The sequence below is a fragment of the Kogia breviceps genome, chromosome 4, assembly GCF_026419965.1.
Source record: "Kogia breviceps isolate mKogBre1 chromosome 4, mKogBre1 haplotype 1, whole genome shotgun sequence".
NCBI lineage: Eukaryota > Metazoa > Chordata > Mammalia > Artiodactyla > Physeteridae > Kogia > Kogia breviceps.
Window position 1 is genome coordinate 95,392,043 of NC_081313.1, and position 22,575 is coordinate 95,414,617.

Sequence of the window (22,575 nt, forward strand, 5' to 3'; positions counted from 1 at the left end):
GGTTTAAGTCTTGGATCTGTAAGTAACTAGCTGTGTGATCTTGGGCATTGTGCAGGACACGTTAATGCTCAATTAATAATGTAAGGGGAGTGTTTCTAGAATTTCTGACAAGTTACCTGCCTTCTGCATGATCCCAGATAGGCTATTTTGATGGAGCACTTTGGTTGGGTACAAGTGTATTAGCCAACAATGGAGAAATAAGGATTTAAAAATACAACAAAATCTTGGAAAGTGACCTTAAATAAGATAGCCCATACAACTTGGAAGATGTCCTAAATCAGTATTACTCAGCATCAGCATCACCAGGAACTTGTTAGAAATACAAATCCTTGGGTCCTACTTGGACCTTCTGAATCTGAATCTCTGGAGATTGGGTTCAGAAATCTATGTGGTTTTTTTTGTTTTTTTTTTGTGCGGTACGCGGGCCTCTCACTGTTGTGGCCTCTCCCGTTGTGGAGCACAGGCTCCGGACACGCAGACTCAGCGGCCATGGCTCACGGGCCCAGCCGCTCCGCGGCATGTGGGATCTTCCCAGACCGGGTCAAGAACCCGTGTCCCCTGCATCGGCAGGTGGACTCTCAACCACTGCACCACCAGGGAAGCCCAGACATCTCTGTTTTTAATATGGCCTCCAGGTGATTTGTATGTTCACTAAAGCTTGAGAGGCACTGCCCTAAATGATATGAATAATATTCCAGAAAACAGCATCAAAGTGTTATGCTTTAAAGTCCAACCCCAGACACCACTGAGGCAGTGTATAGCCAGACTTTCAAAATTGTTTGTAAAAAAATGAATAAATAGTCTTTCTGGATAGTCACTGAATATCACTAAGTATCACTAAAAATAGTCACTAAAGTGTGACTCTTTAGTGGGTCTCGTGTATGACATTTTCTTGCAGTTGCTGTATTCTGACAAAGAATACAAAATTGATAAGGTTTTATTGGAGAGACAAACACATCCCTAACACTTTCCCTTGGTACCTGACAAAAGCTTGACATATGGCCTAAAATGTTGTACCACTACTTCTGTAACAGAATCAACCCAATATGCCAGAGCCAAAAGCTGCTGGAAAAATGCATATGGTCTCTTTATTTGCCTCAGCCTAAAGACAGGGGAATTGCTGATTCTCCCCATCTCTGTCGCAGGGGCCATCAGGTAGTGGCTGGTGCTAGAGAGCCCAGTCAGGACTGGGTCCCAGGGACAGAAGAAGTAGAAGCTTGGTAGGAACTCACTATTGAATAGAGCAACCTCCTTTAAAGCTTACAGCACATGTTACCTTGAAATCAACTCCACTCAAGCAATGCACAACCATCAAGCAACATCTGATAATGATTCAGGGGATCTTTTCCCTTACCTCTCCATGATCAGACAAGAGAATAAGAAACTCAGGAAGATTCTTTTCCTTTCTTTTCTGGATGGAAGGAGGGACCTGAGCTCATGTTTCATTCCCCAAATTAAGGTCCTGCTTTACAGTAATAAAAATGCCTGGTACAAAAGTGCCCTCAGCGGAGCTCCGTGCTTATACATCTGCTGAGTTGAACTGAATCTGCAAATCCATAGAATTACGTAAGACATTTTAAGTTACATTAAATTTCTGCTGTGTGCCTTTAAATCATGGAGTGCAAGACCCATCATCACTTACGGTGTATTTATTACCTTAACAAATGTTAGATGATTGTGTCCAGTATTATCTATTATTTAAGAATAATAAGAGGCTGTAGGACTGGAAACAACAAGCTCTAATATGTCCAAAAGGTTAGGCATAACGCAGTTTGCTGCCTTATAAATTTCTTGACATCATTTTCCCTTCTAATAAAGCATTGTCAGTGGTGACTATACTGAACTTCTATTATTTCTATACAGTTCATAATGGCTGCCCCTGCCTTTAGCGAAGAAATCTAATTGCAGATACATATTTGAAAAAGAGTGCATCTTTTAAAAAATACAAATTTTAAAAATAATTGCGGTGGGAAATACCTGTTATCCTGTTAAAAAGGAATCTCTTTACAAAGATAATGCCCGATTGTAGACTTACAAGAGCTTAAGAAATACTAATTAAGGATGACAAACCTTCATACTGCCCATGATTAGCTTTCTGACACCCGTTAAGAGCTGTGTACTCTGTACCCAGTATATGTGAATTTATCCAACTGCGTTTCCCTAGTTGACTCCAGGGCCTTTCTACCACTAAAGTGCTGGGAGACTGACCTCTGATACTGTTCTTGCAGGTCTGCTCAGGCCCGCAGTGCTGTCCACGTGCTTTGCAGGACTTCACCTGTTTACTACTCGCACAGTCTGTGTCTCCCTGGGACCAGCGAGTGGACACAGCTCTTCTGTCCTCTTTCTCTCTATGGCAATGACATGAATCATGTATTGTGAGCAACTCTTGCAGCTTTTAAGGCCATTCTCATGTATAATGTCAAGAAAAGAGAGGCTGTCCTCAGGAAATTTCCCGGTTTCCACTCTTTCACCCTCGCTAGACTATTTTGTTGGTGGAGCAGCAAGGTTTGCAAAGTAAAACTTGTGTGTTACAAGCATTTTTAAAATTTTAACTCCAAGAAACGAGGCTATCAGACAGTTTTGAGACAAAGCTAATATTATTTTCGCATTATTACACATGCTCCAAAATATACGTCGACTCTTCAGTTTTATTGTTAGGACAAAACAAATTTTAGATGAACACAGTGCAGTTGAACCAATTAAAGAGCACATTTGTAACTACACCAGATGTTCGGTTAATACAATCATGCCTAACCTAGTCCCTGTAGTCCTTGAAAGTTCCATTAAGCTGTCAGAAAACTTTGTCATTTGTGTGTGTTTTTGTGCAAAAGATAGGAGGGAATGGAAAAAAAAAGACTGAAAGAAAAGGGTGGGAGCAAAATGAATTCATGTCAAGGGTGATGTGGCTTGAAAAAGTGGCTACAGATTAAAGTAAGTAGCACTTTTAGAAGGTGAATTGATTTATTTAATACCCCAAGGTTTAAGTTGCTGATTTTAAAAGAAAAAATTAAAGTCTCTATAATCATAATTTAAGTTCTTCTTCTTTTTTTTTTTTTTTTTTTGAGAAAATGATGTTAGGTGAAGAGAAAAAGGTTTAACTGGTATCTCTAGAAAAGAAAATTCAAATATTGGTGTTCAGATTCAGGTAGGCAGGGAGATGAAACAGCTTTCTACATGGCTGACATTTAACTTTTTTTCCTTCTACCCCTTCCACAATAATCTCTTCAAGACCTTAGATAAATTCAGCAAGTTGTCAAGAGGATGCAAAATTAATTGGATCAAATCTACCTCTCTGCCCGCACTGCTGAAATAACAATTACAGCCGACCATGTGGGCATCCTCCCCGCCACACGCTCACAGGGAAACTTCCATGTCTTCCAGTAGAGAGCCCAGCACCTGACCTCACAATCTGTCATTTTCCTGGGTGCCTCAAAGAAAACCCAGAGACTACAAATAGATTCCTTTTCTGGCAGGTGATAAAGAAATATTAATTTATTAGAAAAGTAAATGGTGGCACCCCGGATTATATTACCATTTCTTTCTCAGTCTCCCCACCAATTTCAAAATTGTTCTGGTTGAAAAGTCTCCCATGTGCCCTGCACCCCAGTGTTTAAAGTGATAGAGAAGGCCGAGTCTGAAGTTGAGCTTGCTTGGGCCTTTACCTAGGATAGAGCTCTTAGCTTGGCAAGAATCATCTACAGAAAATGCCAGTGATGTGTGGAAACACACTTTAGAACCAAAGTTGATGGCAGGATTCCATTTCCCAAGTTTATTGTGAACATGCAATTAACCACCTAATATGACTGAATAATCAATTTATTATATATCTGTCATCTGTCAATCTCTTGACCTCTGTATTTCCTTCCCTACCACCCATCTTCCTTCCTATCACCCACTGCTTACAGGTAAAGCCAAAACCCCTAGGCATGACTTTTAATCTCAATTCCCTTTCTGGCCCTTTTAAATGCTTCTCTTACTCTCAGACTTCACTCTGCCCCACTGCTAGACAGGATGTCACCTGTGTGTATCCCCTGCTAAACTGCAAGCTCCTTGAGTGCAGGGCTTATGTTGGATCAGATCAGTGTGTACTGTAGCATTCAGCAGAAGGCGTATATGTAGCGCATGTTTGCTGAACGTCTGTTGAATGAACGAAGAAAGAAGTGAACAAACGTTGCCATTTTGCCTTTCTTTGAGACTAGGGTTGTTGTTACCATTATTACATTTTCTCTTAAATTAAATTAACTTTTAAAATAACTATTATTTTCTAGTGCTCTGATTCCAGTTCATGTCCTTCAAAGTTGTGGAAATGAGAAATGAAAACAAACAAACAAAGGCAGCCATATAATTGAAGAAGAAAAATAACCCCATATGGTTTACATAACTGTTGATAAAAACCTGAGGTTAAATTAAAATTAGAAAGAAACAGTAGTTTTAATCATACCCTTATTTAGGAACAGTTTGATTTCTAAGCCTTCTTCACTTAAAAGTGGCATTTTGAAGCTTGCTTTCAGTGATAATTTTTAAAATTACTCTAAAAAGCATATACAACTTATAGTGATATTTCTCTGGAATTAAGTACAATGGTAATATTTTTCACAGAATGAAATTTTTACTTTAATTCCTCTTATAGGGGTTATTTTAGATTTTCTAAGAGTTGAAGGGCAAATGTAGACTAGAGATTAGATCTTGTATACTCACTGAAGAAGTTATCAGCAACCTCTTCAGTAGGATTGCCAGGTAGCAGATAAATATACAGAACTCCTGGTTAAATTTCAACTTCAGATAAATAATAATGTTTTAGTATAAGTATGTCCCATGCAGTAGGTGGGGCATACTTATACTAAAAAAATATTCATGGTTTATCTGAAATTCACATTTAACTGAGCACTCTGTATATTATATAGCAACCCTTCTCTTCTACCTCCAAATAATGGGCTTCTACTGGTTCCCCATAAATATTCTTCAGACTCACTCTAAACTTTTGGAGATGAAAACAGCTTTACAGAGCATAACAAAAATGATAGTAAGCCTTTATGGGGCAGGTTTAGCACAATTTACAAATTTAAAAATATACTAATGGACTAAATTTCAAGAATTGTATCTTGGGCTTCCCTGGTGGCGCAGTGGTTGAGAGTCCGCCTGCCGATGCAGGGGACACGGGTTCGTGCCCCGGTCCGGGAAGATCCCACATGCCGTGGAGCGGCTGGGCCCGTGAGCCATGGCCGCTGGGCCTGCGCCTCTGGAGCCTGTGCTCCGCAACGGGAGAGGCCACAACAGTGAGAGGTCCGCGTACCGCAAAAAAAAAAAAAAAAAAGAAAAAAAGAATTGTATCTTTATCAGCAACAACAGCAACTTAGATGCCAACTTTCTTATGTTCGAACTTTGAAAGATACCTTTCCTCTAACCCTCAAAACCAGAAATAAGGAAACTCTAATTCAGAAGCGTTGTTGGAACAACAGCAACCAGTCCCCCATCTCTTAGTGTTCCCTGGCCCTGACCGTGCATGTTCCTACCTGGTTGAGTTAGCCGTCAATTGTTAGGTGGAAGTTGGAGCCCTTTGTCCTACCGCTAGCAGCCCCTTCCCCATCAAATAGAAGCCCTCTCAACCCCTTTCTCTGAGTTCTCTTCCAAGATGGTCCTGTTCTACCATCACATTTAAAAATGGCTGTGATACTATAGGTTTTACTAATAAAAGCTATGCAAATTACTATGGAGTTAAGTTTTTTTTAAGTAAAGCTCAGGATGTTCAAAAAGAGCCTGAGTTTGCCAGCATTTCCACAAAACTTTACAATATGAGTCCTGTGCCAGATGAACTTCACTTCGCTCATCCTCCTTGTCAGGTGATGTATGACTGCTGTAATATTGGCACTGGAGGGGACGACTAAAGTGGCAGAGAAGCCGTTTCCAAGTGCTGTGTCTTTGATGTGTTCAGCCCGGTTGTCTTCAGTTGTCTAATATCTTTTTCTAAAGTCTGCCGTGCACCGTTTTGCCTTGTTCACAAAGACAATAATGGTCGTGAAGGCTTTTTGGTGCATTTTTGTGTCTTTGTGTGCTTCATCTGTCTCGCAGTTTGATATTTCTTGGACAGGAACTATGTCTATCTCTAGTTTAGCCTCTAATGCCTTATGGGCATCCAATACTGTGCTGTAGAGCCAGTAATAAATTTTGCTTGAAGACTCCTCAAAACATTTTTGTTATGTAATGTTACTGAAGAAACGGCAGAGAAAATGCAGTCCAAGTTTAGGAGTCAGGGAAGGAAGAGAATCTTATTTTTCTCCCTTTATTACCATCATCAGCAATAATTTTCTTTGTAAATAAGATCACCTGCATATGACTTGATAGGAACCAAGAAATCACTTTCCCCATTGGGAGAACTGAGATGCTTTAAAATCCTTCATCCATTAGATTTTTTTTTTTTTTTTTTTTTGTGGTACGCGGGCCTCTCACTGTTGTGGCCTCTCCGGTTGCGGAGCACAGGCTCCGGATGCGCAGGCTCAGCGGCCATGGCTCACGGGCCCAGCCACTCCGTGGCATGTGGGATCCTCCCAGACCAGGGCACGAACCCGTGTCCCCTGCATCGGCAGGCGGACTCCCAACCACTGCACCACCAGGGAAGCCCCATCCATTAGATTTTAAACATTGCAGATGGTTAAAATGCAGAAGCTATTGGGCCAGGCTCTGTTACCAAGTATACTCTCTTAAAATGGGATTTCCTAGCCTGTTCATGAAGAAAGCCTGGCTCTGAGGGTTTGGGACAAAGAATAGGTAAAGTTTGAAAGAGAGAAAAGGGAAAGAAGGGTCAAGTGTAGGTTACTGCCAAGTCAGCGGAACATGCTATAGCCCAAGAGTCCTTACAGATCCCAGAAAAGTAGGCGGGAAGCAGAAGTGCTGGAGGTAAACTTTCCCTGGGCCACAATTTGGAAAATAACGAGCTGCAGTCTACACTTGGATGCTCACTGCTGGTCTGGAGAATCATCTCGCCAGATGCTTAACAAGCCTAGAATGACTAATCTCTTTTTAGTCTAAATCCATTTTACTCTCAATTCCTGCTTGACCAAACTTCTCGTCCCTAATCACAAAGCTCAGTAGTTGGAAGAGAAATCAGAAGAACACTAGGTCGTATAACTTCAGTGCTCAGACCCCAGCCAGAAGGTAGGGCCATTATTCAGTCTCGTTCTTCCAAATGCCAGAAGCACAGTTTTGGTCTAGGTTAATCATCACTGGACTTTTTAAATTGCTCCAGGCCAGAGTTACCCACACTTTACTCATCAGCTACAGTTCTAGTGAAATCAATGAGCCTCACTTACCGTGTTATTTACTTTTTATACCTCTGTATCCCTATACTTCCTACATTAGTAGTTACTTAATATTTTATTTAAATTACCTTTACGGTGCGTTTCAAGTGGAAACTTTATATCATTATCATAAATGGAAGAAAGTGTCACTTTTAATAGATAGAAGGTAACCATAAAAATAAAATTAACTGAAAGCAAAACAGTGTTTGTTCCAGCTAGCCCCAGCTGTACGGCAAAACCCCCAATCTAAAGTCTGTTCTTTCTTCTCAAAAGGGTAGTAGCAAGTTTCCGGAGTTGTTAAAGCACCAAATTGAGACTTTTGCCTTGACATAACCAAGAAGACGGAAAGAGAAATGAAAGGGGGCGTAAACTTTCCACCACATGATTCAGTATTCTTGAAGGCCATGGTGTCTCTGAGCCATCTAAATCGTCTCATGTAAGATGTGACATGTCCTACTTGGAGGCTGTGATGCCTTTGAGGAATAAATAATGGACTGTAAAGAGTACTGTTGATAAACTCCATGATTTATACAGTTCCATTCAGGATTGTTATGCACTGTGGCCAGTAAACTCATCATTCTTCATAGACCTTCTGAATCTTACTGGAATGTTATTTTCCAAACTAAAAATTGCTTACAAAATAGCTTGTACATTGATTAAAATATATTCAGCATTTGCTGTACATTTTAGTTTAAATTATTCATTTGATCTCTAATTTAAATTCTGTTTCTATATCTTTTCCTTGTCTGTAATGACATCTTCTTGACTAAATATAATAATGTGATAATACCTTGTTTTAAAGATTTCCCAAAATATATAAGTATATATATATAAGCTCTGGCATTTCCAATCAAATGGGAACATTTTTGTATATATCGACTATTTCATCAGTTTTTTGAGAGCTCACAAGAGCTCTAGAAAATAAACTCTGAAGTAGGGGATTTTCTTCTAATCTGATTTATTCTTGTGTCTTTGTGGCAGTGGTCCACGATTACATTAGACATTTATGCTACACAGCTCTCTTGACAGATCTGTCCCTGGCTAATTTCCTCACCTATCTTGCAGGCTTCTTGGAAATCAGGTTTTGGAGGATTATTACTTTTGGTCAGAAACAAGAGGCACAAGAGTGGCTATTAATTCTCAGTATTGCTTAACCTAGAAAAGAAAGCTCTTATTTCTTTTGCTGTGGGAAGGGGGGTGAGGGGAGACAAGCCAGATCTAAAAATAAACTGGATTTTCTTTCTTATTTGTAATTAGAGCCCCTTTGTAACTACTCATTACCACCTCAATAGTTATAGGATGAATAAATAATATATATATTTAAATGTGGAAAAACCAAGAAAGAAGTAGCCAGGGCTACTTCTAATTTATCAACTTGGTGATTAAAGGGCTGGCTCTAGAGGCTCCAGACATCTAGGGAGCCAGAGATAAAACAGGGCAGTTGGCTGTGTTTTTACTAATGAATCTAGGGCTTGAAAGATATCAGGCAATTTTAAAGAAAAGCAGCAAGGACAAGAGATATTAGACAAGGCCAGTAGGGTCATGAAGGACAAGGCCAGTTACTGAGCGAGAAAATTACTTCATTTTCCGTGAGCTTTGTAGCTCTCTTCTCACACTTTGTTAGTATGGCTGTATATATATACGTACAGCATCGCAATGCTACCCCCTGTGTAGAAGGAAAGAGCCTTGGAATGTTCCGCAGAGGGCCAGAGGGCTTGGGTCTCTTATTTTGAAAGGGGGAGGCTAAGAACAATGGTAGCAGAAGGGGGTTAAATTGCAAGGTGAGGAGCAGTGCTTTGACAGAACGTGAGGGACGCACAGGATTAAATCAAGACGAAAGACACAGCAAGGAAAAGAAAGAAAAAGGCAAGCAAACATACTCTGGAAATGCAGAACTGTTTGGAGGATGAGGTGGGACCAGGAGTGGGATCAACCCAGTGGCGCTCAACGTTTCCGCAGAGCAGAGCTCTGGGCTCGTTTGCTCACTGGTCTTTTTTCAGCAGCCAAAATGAAAAGGGCATGGGACACTTGACTCCGCCTCAGCTAGCTGGTCAGCAGACACATTTTCTGCTTAGCAGGGAAATGTGCGGTATTTTAGAAACAGTTCCAGAGTATATTTAGCTCCTAAAGCTGGGGCACACAAATGTCACATTCCCATAAGACAATCGGCCCAGTGAAAAGAGCACCCACCAGAGGCCTGCAGAAACCCCATTAAACTCTTGCATCCCAGGAGGTGCCGCACACCCGGATGTGACATCATTAAGGCACCCACGTCAGGGAATGGAAAGAAGCAAGGGAATCACAGATTGGGTCGAGTTAAGGGACGTAATCATGAGTCAGAAAAGAAACAAGACTTTTCCAACGGAGTAACACCATCACCAAGTCATACCACACAGTGCTTGGCAAAACAAAACAAAAGTTCAAAATAAATCATGAACATTAAACAGAAAAACACTTCAGAGCAAAATGGAAATTAAAATCATAAAAAATCATGACAAAAGGAACATTAAGCTACATTACTTTTTTATTTTTAAAGTTTCTGCATAACAACTCATTGTCATTGCCCTATCAAATACACACATAATCAGCTGTCAAAAATGAAGCTCAAATTTGACAGGGCAAGGCAAGGAGTTAATAGCACGAGACCAGTGATCATGTTAAACACCCATGCAATCACCTCTGCCACCATTGTTTGACAATTTGTAGACTGCTTCCAGCTTTGTCAATATTCATAATAAGGCCCAAGAGAATGAACAATGCTGAATTTTAAAATGATCTGTCAAAGTGTTAATTGGACTCTTTGATAACCTCCATCCCTCGGGAGAGTTAACGCCATCCGTCTCAGTGAAGTGAAGAGGAAATGACTGTAACCAACACCTAGATATTTGGTTGACATATTTAATGCTTTACTGGAAAGGCTGTTTGGTTTTTCAGAAAGTTGCAGTGGGCAAATACAAAGTGACTTTTACTGTGTTGTCTGTTCTTGAGAACTCGGCCAAGACTAACACATCTGCGGTCAGGAGCCACACAGAACAAATAATGGCACATGCTAGGGCTGGTGGCCTGCTGTGATAGTTCTGCCCCATCACGAATTGGCCTGGTGCTTTCTTGTGATGGTTAAGAGCAGGGATCCCACCAATTTAGAGGCTGCAGAGACAAAAGCCACTTAAAAAAAAAAAAAAGATTGGGGCAGGACAGATTAACAATAAGAAGTTATAGAAGAGTAATAAAATCGATTAAGGGGATATATTAAAGAACAAGCTAAAGGACTTCCCTGGCGGTCCAGTGGATAAGACTTCACCTTCCGATGCAGGGGGTGCGGGTTGGATCCCTGGTAGGGGAGCTAAGATCCCGCATGCCTTGCACCAAAAAACTAAAACAGAAGCAATATTGTAACAAATTCAGTAAAGACTTAAAAAAAAAAAAAAGAAAAAAGAACAAGTTAAAAGGGCTACATCTTCCCATTTTGGGCTTGGCATGTAGCAGCAGAAGGTATGACATTCTCAGGAGATGAGCCGCCAAAAAAAAAAAAAAGATGAAAATTTAGTGTGTGAGTCTGCCTAGCAAACATTCTCTAAAAGTAAAGATGGAAATATGTATACAGAAAACCCTGGGAGAAGACACTGTCTTCCAAGGGTCACTGTGGCTGGTGTGCCCTTGAGACTCAAATCCCTGCTTGGATGAAACTCTTGAAAACATATAGAAGTAAACAAGGCTGAATGGGGGGAAACAGCTCGCAACATAACTGAGCTTTTCAGTCTCTGATTTACAAGACTGTTTTTTGGACAAGTAAAGGCCTCTTTGGTTGCAGCTGCAACTAAAGTAGGATGTGTTACCAGAAGCAGCAAATGGCGAGAAAAGAGATGACATTTCCTGTCTCTAGTTGAGCAAAGAAAGCCAGGGAGAATTTAGGACAGTTCACAGTAGAGTCCCTTTCATTTAGTGCAGCTTCCTTTCCATTTTAAATGCATAGCAATTCTGCTTGATTAAATAACATATTTTTGTTTTAGCTGTTATCCTCTAAGGGCAATTAAGTGCGTCTCAGGACCTCAGCTCTATTCAAATTCAGCACCATGCGAGAGCGAGGGATGCTACCAGCCAGAAAAGACTTCACTCTGCTATTTCTCCATTCACTGATTAAACGGGCTTTTACTTTGATTACATGTACTTGCCAAAGCCCGCACCACATTCCATCCCATTATGGGGTTAAGAGAGGATCCAAAAAATCACTGAATGAGCTAAGACAAGTGGAAAGGGATCTCAGGAGCCAGTATCTGCTTTGGGCCAAGCCATGCCTCTCTTGGGTGGAGGAAGCTTAGAGGATGTGTTATTTGTTTTGTGTGGTTTCTCCTTGGTCAGGGAATCATTGTGGATCAAGCCTAGCATAGAGGATTGGGTTGCAGCCTTTTCTGAGACGCTTTCAGTCATAGTGTGTTGAAGGTTTGTTCCTTCAGTGCTTCTGTGATTCAGCTGGAAGCAGTTCCATAGTCCTCCCCACTTTTCCCTCCCTCTCCCCCCAGAGGAAGAGGTACTTCCAAGGCCTTACCCTTCTTGTCTTGGTGATTATGGGAAGACACTGCCCCCAAAGAGTCTGTGCTGTCAGGTGAATCCTTCCAGTCCAGCATTCCTCCCCTAGACTCATACCCCTCTTGAGCCGCCGAATTGGACGTGGTGGTGCTGGGCAGGAGGGAACTGGAGTGCCCTGTTTTCATCACAAATATAGTTAGGGAAAACATCACCGGAGACACCCGCTTTCCCTTTGCTCAGAGGCCAGGAGGTTGGACACCCACGCTGGCTGTAAAAGACTCAAAGGAGATTGTCCCAGAAATAACAAGACTGGTGGGTAGGATTCAGCAGAAGACCCCTTGAACTTGTAGTTAGAGGATGAAGGGCCAGATCTTGTCTCTGCTGCTTGCTGGATGAGCCTGAGGGAATCACTTAAGCTCTCTGAGCCTTGGTTGGTTTTCCCTGTGCACTAAGTGGAGATGACATCGTTTACCTCCCAGTGTCGGAAGGATAAAGTGACATCATGTTGAAAGTATCTAACAGTATCTGACACATAGTAAGCACTCAAGAAGTATCAGAGTCCTTCTTTGGTATTCTCATAGCAGTACTAAGGTAGAATGTGTCCACTCTGGGGACAGCATTTGTGACAGATGGGCAGGTTTATGGTAGTGGATGAGCCTCTGCCCCATCACAAACAACTCAGCTGCACTGAGCCTTTCCCATGGAGGATGTGTCTAGTTTTCAGCTGCAACTCAGCCTCACAGGCATTCCTCTTTGTGGGGGAAGTGACTGCTTTCTCAAGGGATCTGCTCCCACCCACTCCTTCCGGGAACAGAGGCCTCAACTGTTCAACATAACATAACAACAACATAACATGTTGTTATGGCTGTGCCTTTTGTGTCTTATTCCAACCAAGTTAGTTTCATGGTTTCATGACTCATACTAGTGAGAGGTGGTTTTCTGAGGCCACACTGACTGATCCAATTCAGATTAGAAAGGGATAGCTTTTTGAGACCCAGAGTGGCCTACCATAGGATAATGCCAGAGGAAGAATGGCTGGGTAGGGAGTTATGGCAGAAACTGGACGTTTCCTGTGAACACATTCCTAAGCTTTCCCTCCCATCATTCTACAAGGTTAAATGCAGATCATATCGGGTGCTTTGACCTAAGCTGTCACAGTTATTTAAAGAAGCCACACTACCTGTTCTCTCTGGTGGAAATAAAAAATAACCTCTCTGTGATTTCAAGTAGAGTCTTTGGCTTATTAAAGCATCTTACCTATAGCAACCTCTTGAACAATTTTTAAAAAGACATCAGGGCAACTACTGTGAATGTGTAATTGGTGCTTTTGGTAGAAAGTAGGACAGATTCACAAGTGGCTCCAGCCTTGGGCTGTGATCACCGCATATGTGATAAATATGATACTAGCCACCAGAAAGAAAGATTATAATGAATGTACTGCATTCTTCTTTTTTACAATTATTATTGGAAGTTGGATTCCTAGGAGTCTTTAATACTATAAATTACATACTGTGTATACACACACACACACACACATACACACACGTGTGTGTGTATATATGAATAAAGCGGGGAAAAGCAAGCAAGCCAAGTGGTTTATCTAAGCTATAGGATTTCCATGGAAGCTCCACACTTGAAGTGTTACCACAAAGCTTTGGTAACATTTAAGAGGCCCCTTTCTGTGTAGAGCTTGTTTGGCTCTTACACAGCTTCAAATATCGGCTTTGTTGCAAATAGTCTAGTTCGCATCCAACTGCTAAAAACCTGTTCATTTAAAAGTAAAGAATTCTTGAGTCTAGACTTTTTGTTTTTATATTTCTGGGTTTCACAGCTCATCTCCCAATACTGGTAAGAGAACAGGGTAGGAAAATTATTCACCTGGAATTGGAAATACAGACTTTCTTTTACTTCCTTTATGCTTACATTGAGGTCTAAAATATAGCCTCTATTTTCTACTCTTGAATTCAACAATGCTCTAATGCAATATACGGTCAACATAAGAGACTTCAGCACCCAGCCTAAGCAAACAATTAGAGATAGCTTTGCAGGGAGTCAGAAAGGGGGGAAGGAAAAAAAGAAGCCTCTCCTCCAAGTAGCAAGAATTTCTTTTACCTAAATTGATATGCATTTTGAGCGCTTTCAATTTAACTGTGTTCAAGGGGCAATTTTATGGTAATACCGTAAGTATGGTTTAGGGAGAACATTTCTTAATACGGTAATCTAGGGGAAATATATGCCTAAGGGACACATTCTCTGTAGAAAGATTTCCTGGACCATATGCTGCAAATATATGGAAAACTCATTGGTAATGGAAAGCTATGGCTATGAGAGGAAATTAATGTGGACCAGATGGTAGTTAGGTAGGAAAATGTTTCACACAAATGTGAGAAATCAGCTCCTGCCTATTGCTGAAGTGTTAGTCTAATACCCACCACGTCTCCATCTTCTACATGTAAATCTAGAGAAACCATGCATCTGATGTACTCAAATGGAAAAAAAATAGAGCAGCATGAGGTTTGTAATCTTTTAAACTTATGCTTGAGGACAGGCAATGTGTGTTATGGGTGAAGCAAACAGTTGGAGAAAGCAATGCCTGATTCTCAAGAATTTTAGAACTACCATGTAAAAGCACCATTAAGCAGCCATCCTTAGTTTGAAATCAAAGAGCTGTATTATTATTACCTCTCCAACTGTTAAAAGGAAATCACTTATATTCCTTCTTAGAATCTGATTCTACAGGCTATATTGTTTTTGTGCATTCCCTAAGAGATTGTAACCAAAATAATGCTACAAAAATAGGCAGTCGTTTGTGCATGTGGTATTACATGTCAACAATTTGGAACCTGTAATTTTGTCTTGTTAATCCAGTATGAAAAGTCATATTATAATCAATGGAGCTTATGATATATTATTCTTATAATATACAAAGAAATAGATTTTAAAAGTTAACTTTAATATGCATCATATTGTTTCTCTATATCTACAAGTCTTTGTAATTCTAGAGGTTAGAGATCCTTCAAACTACTCTAACCTATTAACAATGATTGTACCCAATTAGACACAGAAGAGACACTAAATCAATACAAGAGAGGATGAGAGAAGGAAGATAATCAGGGTCCAATTCACTAAAAAAGGGTTCTTGTATATGTAAGTGGTGTTGTGCAGAGCTTTTGCCACACAGAGAGTTTGCATGGCTTATTGAACGATCCCTTTTTCAGAGTTAGGCTGTTCTGGTTCTGCGGGTCACCTATGAGTCTGTACTCAGCCACTGAACTTTTTATGGGAACATGCAAAGGACACAGCTAGACACAGTGGGTGCATTTTGGACTTTGGGTTTGGCTTCCTAGTCTACATCCATGCTCATAAAATCAGCAATTTGCTTTTTCCTTTGATGGTTCAAATATAGCACCTTATCCAGTGCCCGGCACATAGTAAGCACTAAACTAATGTCTGCAAATGAATGAGTTAAATCTTTTCTAGGTTTATTAGCTCCAAAATAAGCATCTCTTGCAGTAGTCTGTGAAAAGAAAGTCTCCTCTGTTTTTATAAACACTGTCTGGACCAGCCCTCATGTTGATGGTCAATTAACCGTCTAACCCCTTCACACTGGAGAGATTGAGCCTGAAATGGACAGGATCATTAGTTGAAAGGAAAATTCCAACTCTTTTTTAGTTTCATCACAGAAACCACTGACCCAGCGAATGGGACATTGTTCTTTAAAGTGTTAACATGGAGGCATTAATAAGTTCCTTTCCTTTTGTAAAGGCAGTAAGAGAAATCCATAAATTGAAGAGTGATTTTTTGGTTCATAAAGAGCATCCCATGGTTTAATTATTCTATCTATCTGAGAAATTACCTGGGAGTTAAAATTGGCCGTAGTACTATTGATGAATGCTGGGGTTACTGGTTCAGTTAGATTCAAGACCTGAATTTCTCAATCTCTGATAAAGATTATTCAATTATAGGAAATGATTGCAAAGTGATATGAAATTGGAGAAGTGCAGATGCGAAGTGGGTTCTCTTTGTGAAGGGCAAGCTACTCTAGATGACACTTGCCTCCTGAGAAATGTTTCTTCCAGCTGTTGGTGTTTGATGTTCTGGCTTGAATCATAGATGAGAGAATGGTAAAGGTGGATGAATTCAGTGGGCTCATCTACTCCATATGCTGCCCCACTTCACGACAGGAGAAACTGGGCATTGTTTTCCCTACCTGCACAGCCCCAGTTTATAAGATAGTCTTTAGGACTTTCAAAGAGGCTTTTTATTTATGCTAATTAGACACAGGAGTGAGAGTTTCCACAGAGCTATTAGACGTATTTGTAGCCATCTTGAACTATTTCTTTGAATCCTGAATCCACCTTGCTTTCTTTTCTTCCCTTTTTTTCTTTTCTTTATTTTGTCCCCTTCCTCTATTACCTACCTCTGCATTTAAAGACTGACCTAGAGCTGTTACTGTTACGTGTCTTAAACATAAAAGTTATAAAATGTGTATCAGTGAAGTTTGTAGTCCGCATTATAATGCAGAAGCTTAAATTTCCCATTACATATATGTTGTTCATTATCTTTAAAAAACACATGAATAGTTTTACCTTAATAAACATTTGGGGAGGCTTTCAGAAATGGAAGTGGAACATTTCAACTACAGTTTAACTTTTCTTATAAAGAGCTCAGAATAGTCTGTTTATGGACTTAATGGCTTTGTTTAGTATAGTGTCTGTATATTTCAGAGCAGGAACAATGGGGTAAATCCTGTTTGCACATCATTTCCACTGCGTCACTCTTCCTTGTGTACATTTAAAGACATTTCACTGAAGATAGGTCTAAATATTCATACTCTTCATGTGATTAAATTTTGATGGCTATATTGGAAAGTTTTGCCTAATAAGAACTTAGTATCTGCACTCTGTATAGATTTCCCTGCAGAGGGTATTGTTCTGAAAGTCAGCATTTTGGGGAATGATACTATCTATCAGTTAAGGAGCTATGGCCTATGAGTTATAAGCACTATTCTTTTATCTTAGATGTACTTATGTCCAAAAGCAATTTCTTCTCCCTCAAGAACTCATTAAATGCATTCTCCAAATTCCCTAAGGTTGGCATATTTCATGTTCTGTGGATTAAAAATGTAGGACTCATTCTCACATGTCAGTTGTCTCATATATGTAGAGTAATTTTTGAAGCATCATGAAATCTATGAATAATTTTAGTGAATTGGGGTCCTGATGTAGCAAAGAATCTGGTCCATGATGTTTAGGAATGAAGATTATAAACTACCACAGGATGAATGGCTCGAAGAATAAAAAAAGAAAAAACCCCATATAAACTGACCATATACTGTGTTGTAAGACATTTCATGATCTGGTAGAGGAGTTGAAATGTCTATAAAAAATAATGAGAATTTAAAAATTAATTTAAAAAGAAACATAAAATTCAAAAATACTCAAGAGGTTTAGTGAAACAAGATTTCTCAAATATATTTCCATTGCTGTTAAATTATGAGTAATATCTTCCTTACCATTCAGTGCCACGAAGGAATCTGAAAGACAGAAGGGAGGAGTAAGTTACTTAACATTGAACACTCTGCTCAGTGTGATTTCCGTAATAAGTGGGAGTGAGCTGATACAGAGCTGTGCTAACATACGATCCCCAATACTAAGCAAGTGCTTTTTACTTTCCGCTTGTGAGAGAAGATGCTTCATATTTGGTCCGATTTCATATCCTTTTACTATCTCTTTCCCAAGTGAGCTTCCTCAAAGTCATGCCTTTGTTGCCAAGAGGCAGAGAAAAAGCAAGTTAGTGGAAGGAATAGTAACTGCGATTATATGTAAGCCCTACTCCATACAGAGGGATGTGTATGTGGATAAAGTGAGTGACATCTGGACCACTTACAAAGCACTTTTTCTTTACATTCTCTCTCATTTCATCCTCCCAACCATGCTGTGAGGAACTGTCCAGTATCACAATGTTCTGAACTCAGCAGGGGTTTTAGTTAGGAAATTAACAAAAATAAAAATCACACATACAGGCAACATACATTTGTGTGTGTGTGTGTGTGTGTGTGTGTGTGTGTGAGCACGTGCACGCGCGTGCCCCCGCTGTGTGTCTGGGTCACGTCACTTGTTCGCTCAGCCTGCTACTACTCAGCCTCTGACACTGGCTCTTTATGGTTTCCTCATTTCCCCTAAAACTCCTGTTAAAGAGTCATTGTGTACCAAATATCTAAATCCTTTGAATGCCTGTGTGTGACTGGGTATGTCTAACAGTAGTAGGTCATGCTCCAGTGGGTGCCCAGAAGCAGAGAAGCCACTAGGAAAAGCATTACCTCCTGCCTGGAGCAGGCACCCTACGTGCCTCAGTGGGAGTGGGGGTCGAGGTACAGAGCACAGGAAAACACAGAGGCTTGACCACTGAGACGGAAGAGTAAATCACTGGCCTGGGGCTTGAGGGTCTGCCCTGCACTCTGTCTGAGGACCCAGGCCTGGTGTGAGCCTGCTGGTGTAGTGGATGCTCCAGAGAGCCAGTAACACTTTCACATTTTTCATATATTTACCTATTCAATCCAAATTGACACCCCTATTTTTCTAGATGCCTATATCATCGAATCATAAAAACATGGAGAAAATTATTCACTAAAATCAGCTAATTAAGTTCACTCAGACATACATACCGACTGAAACCTGTTTCCCTAAAAATGGAGCCGTAAGACACACACATAGCAGATCTTTTGGTGATGACACTGTCTCCTATGCTAATTTCTTAATTCAGATTTTGTGTGTGAAGACATAAGAAGCTTTTTCCGGTATATATTTGCAAACAAACAAACAAAATATGACCAAGAATTTGGAGATGAGGCTGTCTGTGGCCCTGTTTATTTGATTACGTCTGTTCTCTAGAAAAGATAAGGTATTAAATGGCATCTTAGAGTCTGTAATTTCAGGACTCATGGCTCAAAGATTTAGAGTTATATCTATGATTTTCATCATCAAATCAAATATCAGAAGTAATATAGTTTCACTCCCTTAGGAGCTGTTTTTGGTGCCATTCTGAATGCAGGCTTCTTGAAATTTATCACATACAACATTTAAAACATGGTAAACTAAATGTTTTCCAAGAGTATGGCATTATTCTCTAAATTAGCATTAATAAAGCATTTTCAGGAGAATATTGATACTAATCAGATCACTGGACAACGGGGCAGACCTTTGACCAGGATCCTTTATATAAAGTTCTAACTAAAATGTTAGCATGTAATAACTTTTGAAATGATCTCTGAGATTAGTATAGTAGGTCAGTTCTTATGAAAAGGTTATTTTGAGTCACCTTGTATGTAGTGGGTTCTTTCTGAAATTTTTTTCTATTGCAAATGGTAATAAACATAAACCTAATTTAAAAAGTAATTAATTTTGTTAATTGATATGTTCAAGAGAAATAAAATAGTCCCATTCAATTAAAAAGCTAGAGTACAGTGATCACTCTTTTTATTATTTGGCTGAAAATTATGGCAATAACATATCTTTAAAAACAACGAAACTGGTTTTAAATGGAAATGCTGATGTAACTTACTGCTCTGCTGTAGTAGACATCCTCTAGAGTGAATTTGTTCCACACCATTATGATAATGAAATAGGTGCCAGCATTTATGGCAACAGCATTGGTAACAGAGGCTGCAAAACACTCTGTTTTCTTTGATATTTAGAAGGTGATTTCTGTTATTTATGCATGTTTTAGAGGTAGCTGCACTCAGTTTCACATGTGGGGTCATGTTTCTAGGCCAGTCTATAAAAGCATCTTTTTTATAGAATAAATATCCAAATGGGTAAAAAGCTCTACTTACTCTGACAGTCTCCCAGGCCATCTGTATTGCCACGCTCTATGTCCTGTTCAAAAGTCAGTCTTCAAAAAAAGGGAGGGAAGAGAAGAAAGGGAGACACAAATTCAGTGATATGAGTCTATTGCAGGATGCATCTTAAGTTTCACTAAAGCAGCTAACACAGTTTGATAAATTGAGTGACAGGTGCAAAAAAAGTAGGTAACAGCTCGAAAGTTTATCTCCAAAGCTTACAGAAATGAGTCGTTTGTGAATCTCCCAAGAGAAGCCATGTTTTAGACAGTTAATTCAGGTATTATTCAGGGAGTTAATTAGTTTGTGGATTACCTATATCACTCTTTGCCTCTGATGCCCTGAGCATTTCTTAAATATCTGAAAAGTTTAGATGTTAACACACACTCCTTACATAAGTGGTACAGAAGTTTCTAAATTAAAAAAAAGTATTTTCCTCTCTTTTGCCCCACCTCTTGCCTTCCTGGACCTTTATCTGTTTCTTTGCTTAGAAGTAGCTTTGTATAACAAAGTGTTCAAATGGTCAGTGGATATGTGGGCCCCTGAGAGGATGGACATGGCGGTGCATTTTGCTGAGACCACTCGGGTGTTTCGTTCGCTCCTGCCCCAGGCCCAGTCCTCAGGAGTATTGCCGCCATGCTCCTCTACAGGCTCACTCTTCTTATAAGGTCACCTTTGGGCTGTATAAACTATTAACACCATTAATAAAATCAATCCTAATAGTATCTATTTTGATTTTTAAATAAGCACACTGGAATACTCCAAAGGAGTCTTGTCCTTTTTGGGGGGAACTTTGCGCTTCTTTCTACACCATAACTGAAACTCCTGTTTTGTAACTGCCTTCAGAGTTTACTTATGAGTCATATAGGAAAACTTTTTGGAAAGTCACACCTTGATCTAATAATGCACCATGTTTGTTTTACAGTGTTTTTATGTTGTATTAAAAATCAAATTCATCCTCAAAGGATAAAGATTTCTAGTAGTAATGAAAGCCAGTATGTACCAGGCCCTGAAGGCCACTTTCCAAAGAGAGTTCCACATGTTTTGAACAATGAAATGTTCTCATGTTGACTTAAAAATGATTCTTAAAAATCAGTTTTACTACTTTTGGTCACACCTTGACTAAAGAAAGGAGATAGGTCATTTCTCAGCTTCCCTCACTGTGCATTGTGGTCCTTTCTCCTTCACTTCAAGGTTCCGGTGAAAAGATTCAAAGCTTTAACACTATAGTAGGTCAATATTGCTACTCACAAAGCTGATCTAATAATAAATGGTGAGTCAGCCCTTTGCATTAGTCAAATTTCCAGGTCAGACTTGATAGTAACCATTAGCTCTGTATATGGAAGTACTTTCCCTCAAATTATGCAGGTGGTGGTCATCAGATATGCCCTCCTGTCTGTTTGACTAGCTATTCTCAAATGGGAGAGGAGGCTCAGAGTGATGTGAGGACGATTCTTTTCACCCTTTAGATCAGAGGAAGTTGAAGAAATGGCTAAGAAAGAACTGTGCTGCCATCCGGCACCTTCCTTGAATTGCCATAACCTGTCAAGGACATGCGTTGAATATTTTTCCAAATGTCATTTTGGATTTCACATCCACTGAAGTAAAAGCATAAAACCTTTGAGCTAATACCATCCAGGCAATTAAAGTCAGGGTAACAGTTCTAAGCATCAAAATCACACGCATGGTAGACTAGCTTGATCTAGCTGATCTGCTGGAGAAATGCCAAGAATTGATTTTACTACCTAATGAGTAATAGGGTCAGCTGTTCTTCAGTGCAGGGGAGAGGTTTATTGCATGTATACACTATGCTTGCAGTACAAATGCACTGCTTAACAAATGCTCCGCAGTTTCTTCTCAGCCCTGGATGGTCAATTAGAAGAGCCAGTTTTGCTATGGCTGGACAAACCACATCACTAATCTAATTGGTACCCTCTTGCTCCCTTTCTCTGCTGTTCTCGCACTGTGATGATCAAGGCATGTACCATCTTGTCCCTCTCTCCAGGGAATACTTAGAAGTCCACAGTTGGTTTTCTCTTTTTAATTAGTCTGAGGATGGATGATTAATCAATTGGAAATCTGCCACGTGATGTTGGGTTGTTCTGTGAAAGGGGAAAAGGAGGGAGAACGGCCGGCAGTCGTATTGATGAGGTTTGTGCACAGAAGGCTGAGTGGCGGTGGTGTGTGTGAGCTCAATTAATTGTACGTCTAGGCCACTTTATACTCTCCCACACCTCGGGCTCCTTACCTACTGCCAGGTGACAGACGGGCACAGGCACCTCCGTCCTTTACCCACCCACAGTAGGGGTCTCTGGAAGCGATACAGGTTCTGCAGGAAGAGGATGACTGTGAGTTACCCAGGACTCTTTTCTAAGCACGGTGGACTTTCCAGTGATCAATGAGGCAAATACATACTTTTTGCACTTCCCATGTCGTTCACACCGGCCAAGGGGAACCTTTATCACACAAGTGGAAAATGCAACATACAGAGAGCTGCTTGCTTTGTCCAGTTGCATGCCCATAATCCTCTTGTCTTCTATTCCATCATAGCTGCACCTAATTTTATAAGGGAGGATAATATCATTCATAGTCTCTCGTGGGTCAGTTCCTTTTCCTGCCACCACCCTTACACCCCAGCTCCCAGCGCACAAGGTTAGATCTCTTAATCTGATCCAACTGAACAGGAAACAGAACCTTACGTGTGCACCCACAAACATACACATAAACACACAATGTATGTGTTTATATAAACATACCCGTTATTAGCAAGGAGAAAATAATGCTTTTAATATATGAAAAGATTTTTACAAATAATACTAAAAGTCACCTAAGTGCCTAAAATCTAAGTCTGCCATGATTTCTCTGGATGGAAAAGATAAAGTAACAGATAATTACTAGGGAAGAACCAAACTT

The 22,575-nt window shown here is 40.1% G+C and overlaps 1 protein-coding gene across 4 annotated transcripts in view; it reads right to left on the reverse strand.

The window, feature by feature from the left end:
• SEMA6A (semaphorin 6A) overlaps positions 1–22,575 on the reverse strand; it is a 129,638-nt gene that overhangs the window by 12,726 nt on the left and 94,337 nt on the right. The window contains exons 14-19 of one of the 4 annotated variants that reach the window (XM_059061006.2): positions 22,078–22,218; positions 21,911–21,991; positions 19,657–19,715; positions 17,338–17,358; positions 17,151–17,201; positions 11,842–11,997 (exon numbers count right to left, since the gene is read on the reverse strand). In XM_059061006.2, coding sequence (XP_058916989.1) covers positions 11,842–11,997; positions 17,151–17,201; positions 17,338–17,358; positions 19,657–19,715; positions 21,911–21,991; positions 22,078–22,218 — 509 coding nt within the window. The remainder of the gene's footprint in view (positions 1–11,841; positions 11,998–17,150; positions 17,202–17,337; positions 17,359–19,656; positions 19,716–21,910; positions 21,992–22,077; positions 22,219–22,575) is intronic. The other 3 variants (XM_059061007.2, XM_067031481.1, XM_059061008.2) reach the window with 3 other exon arrangements.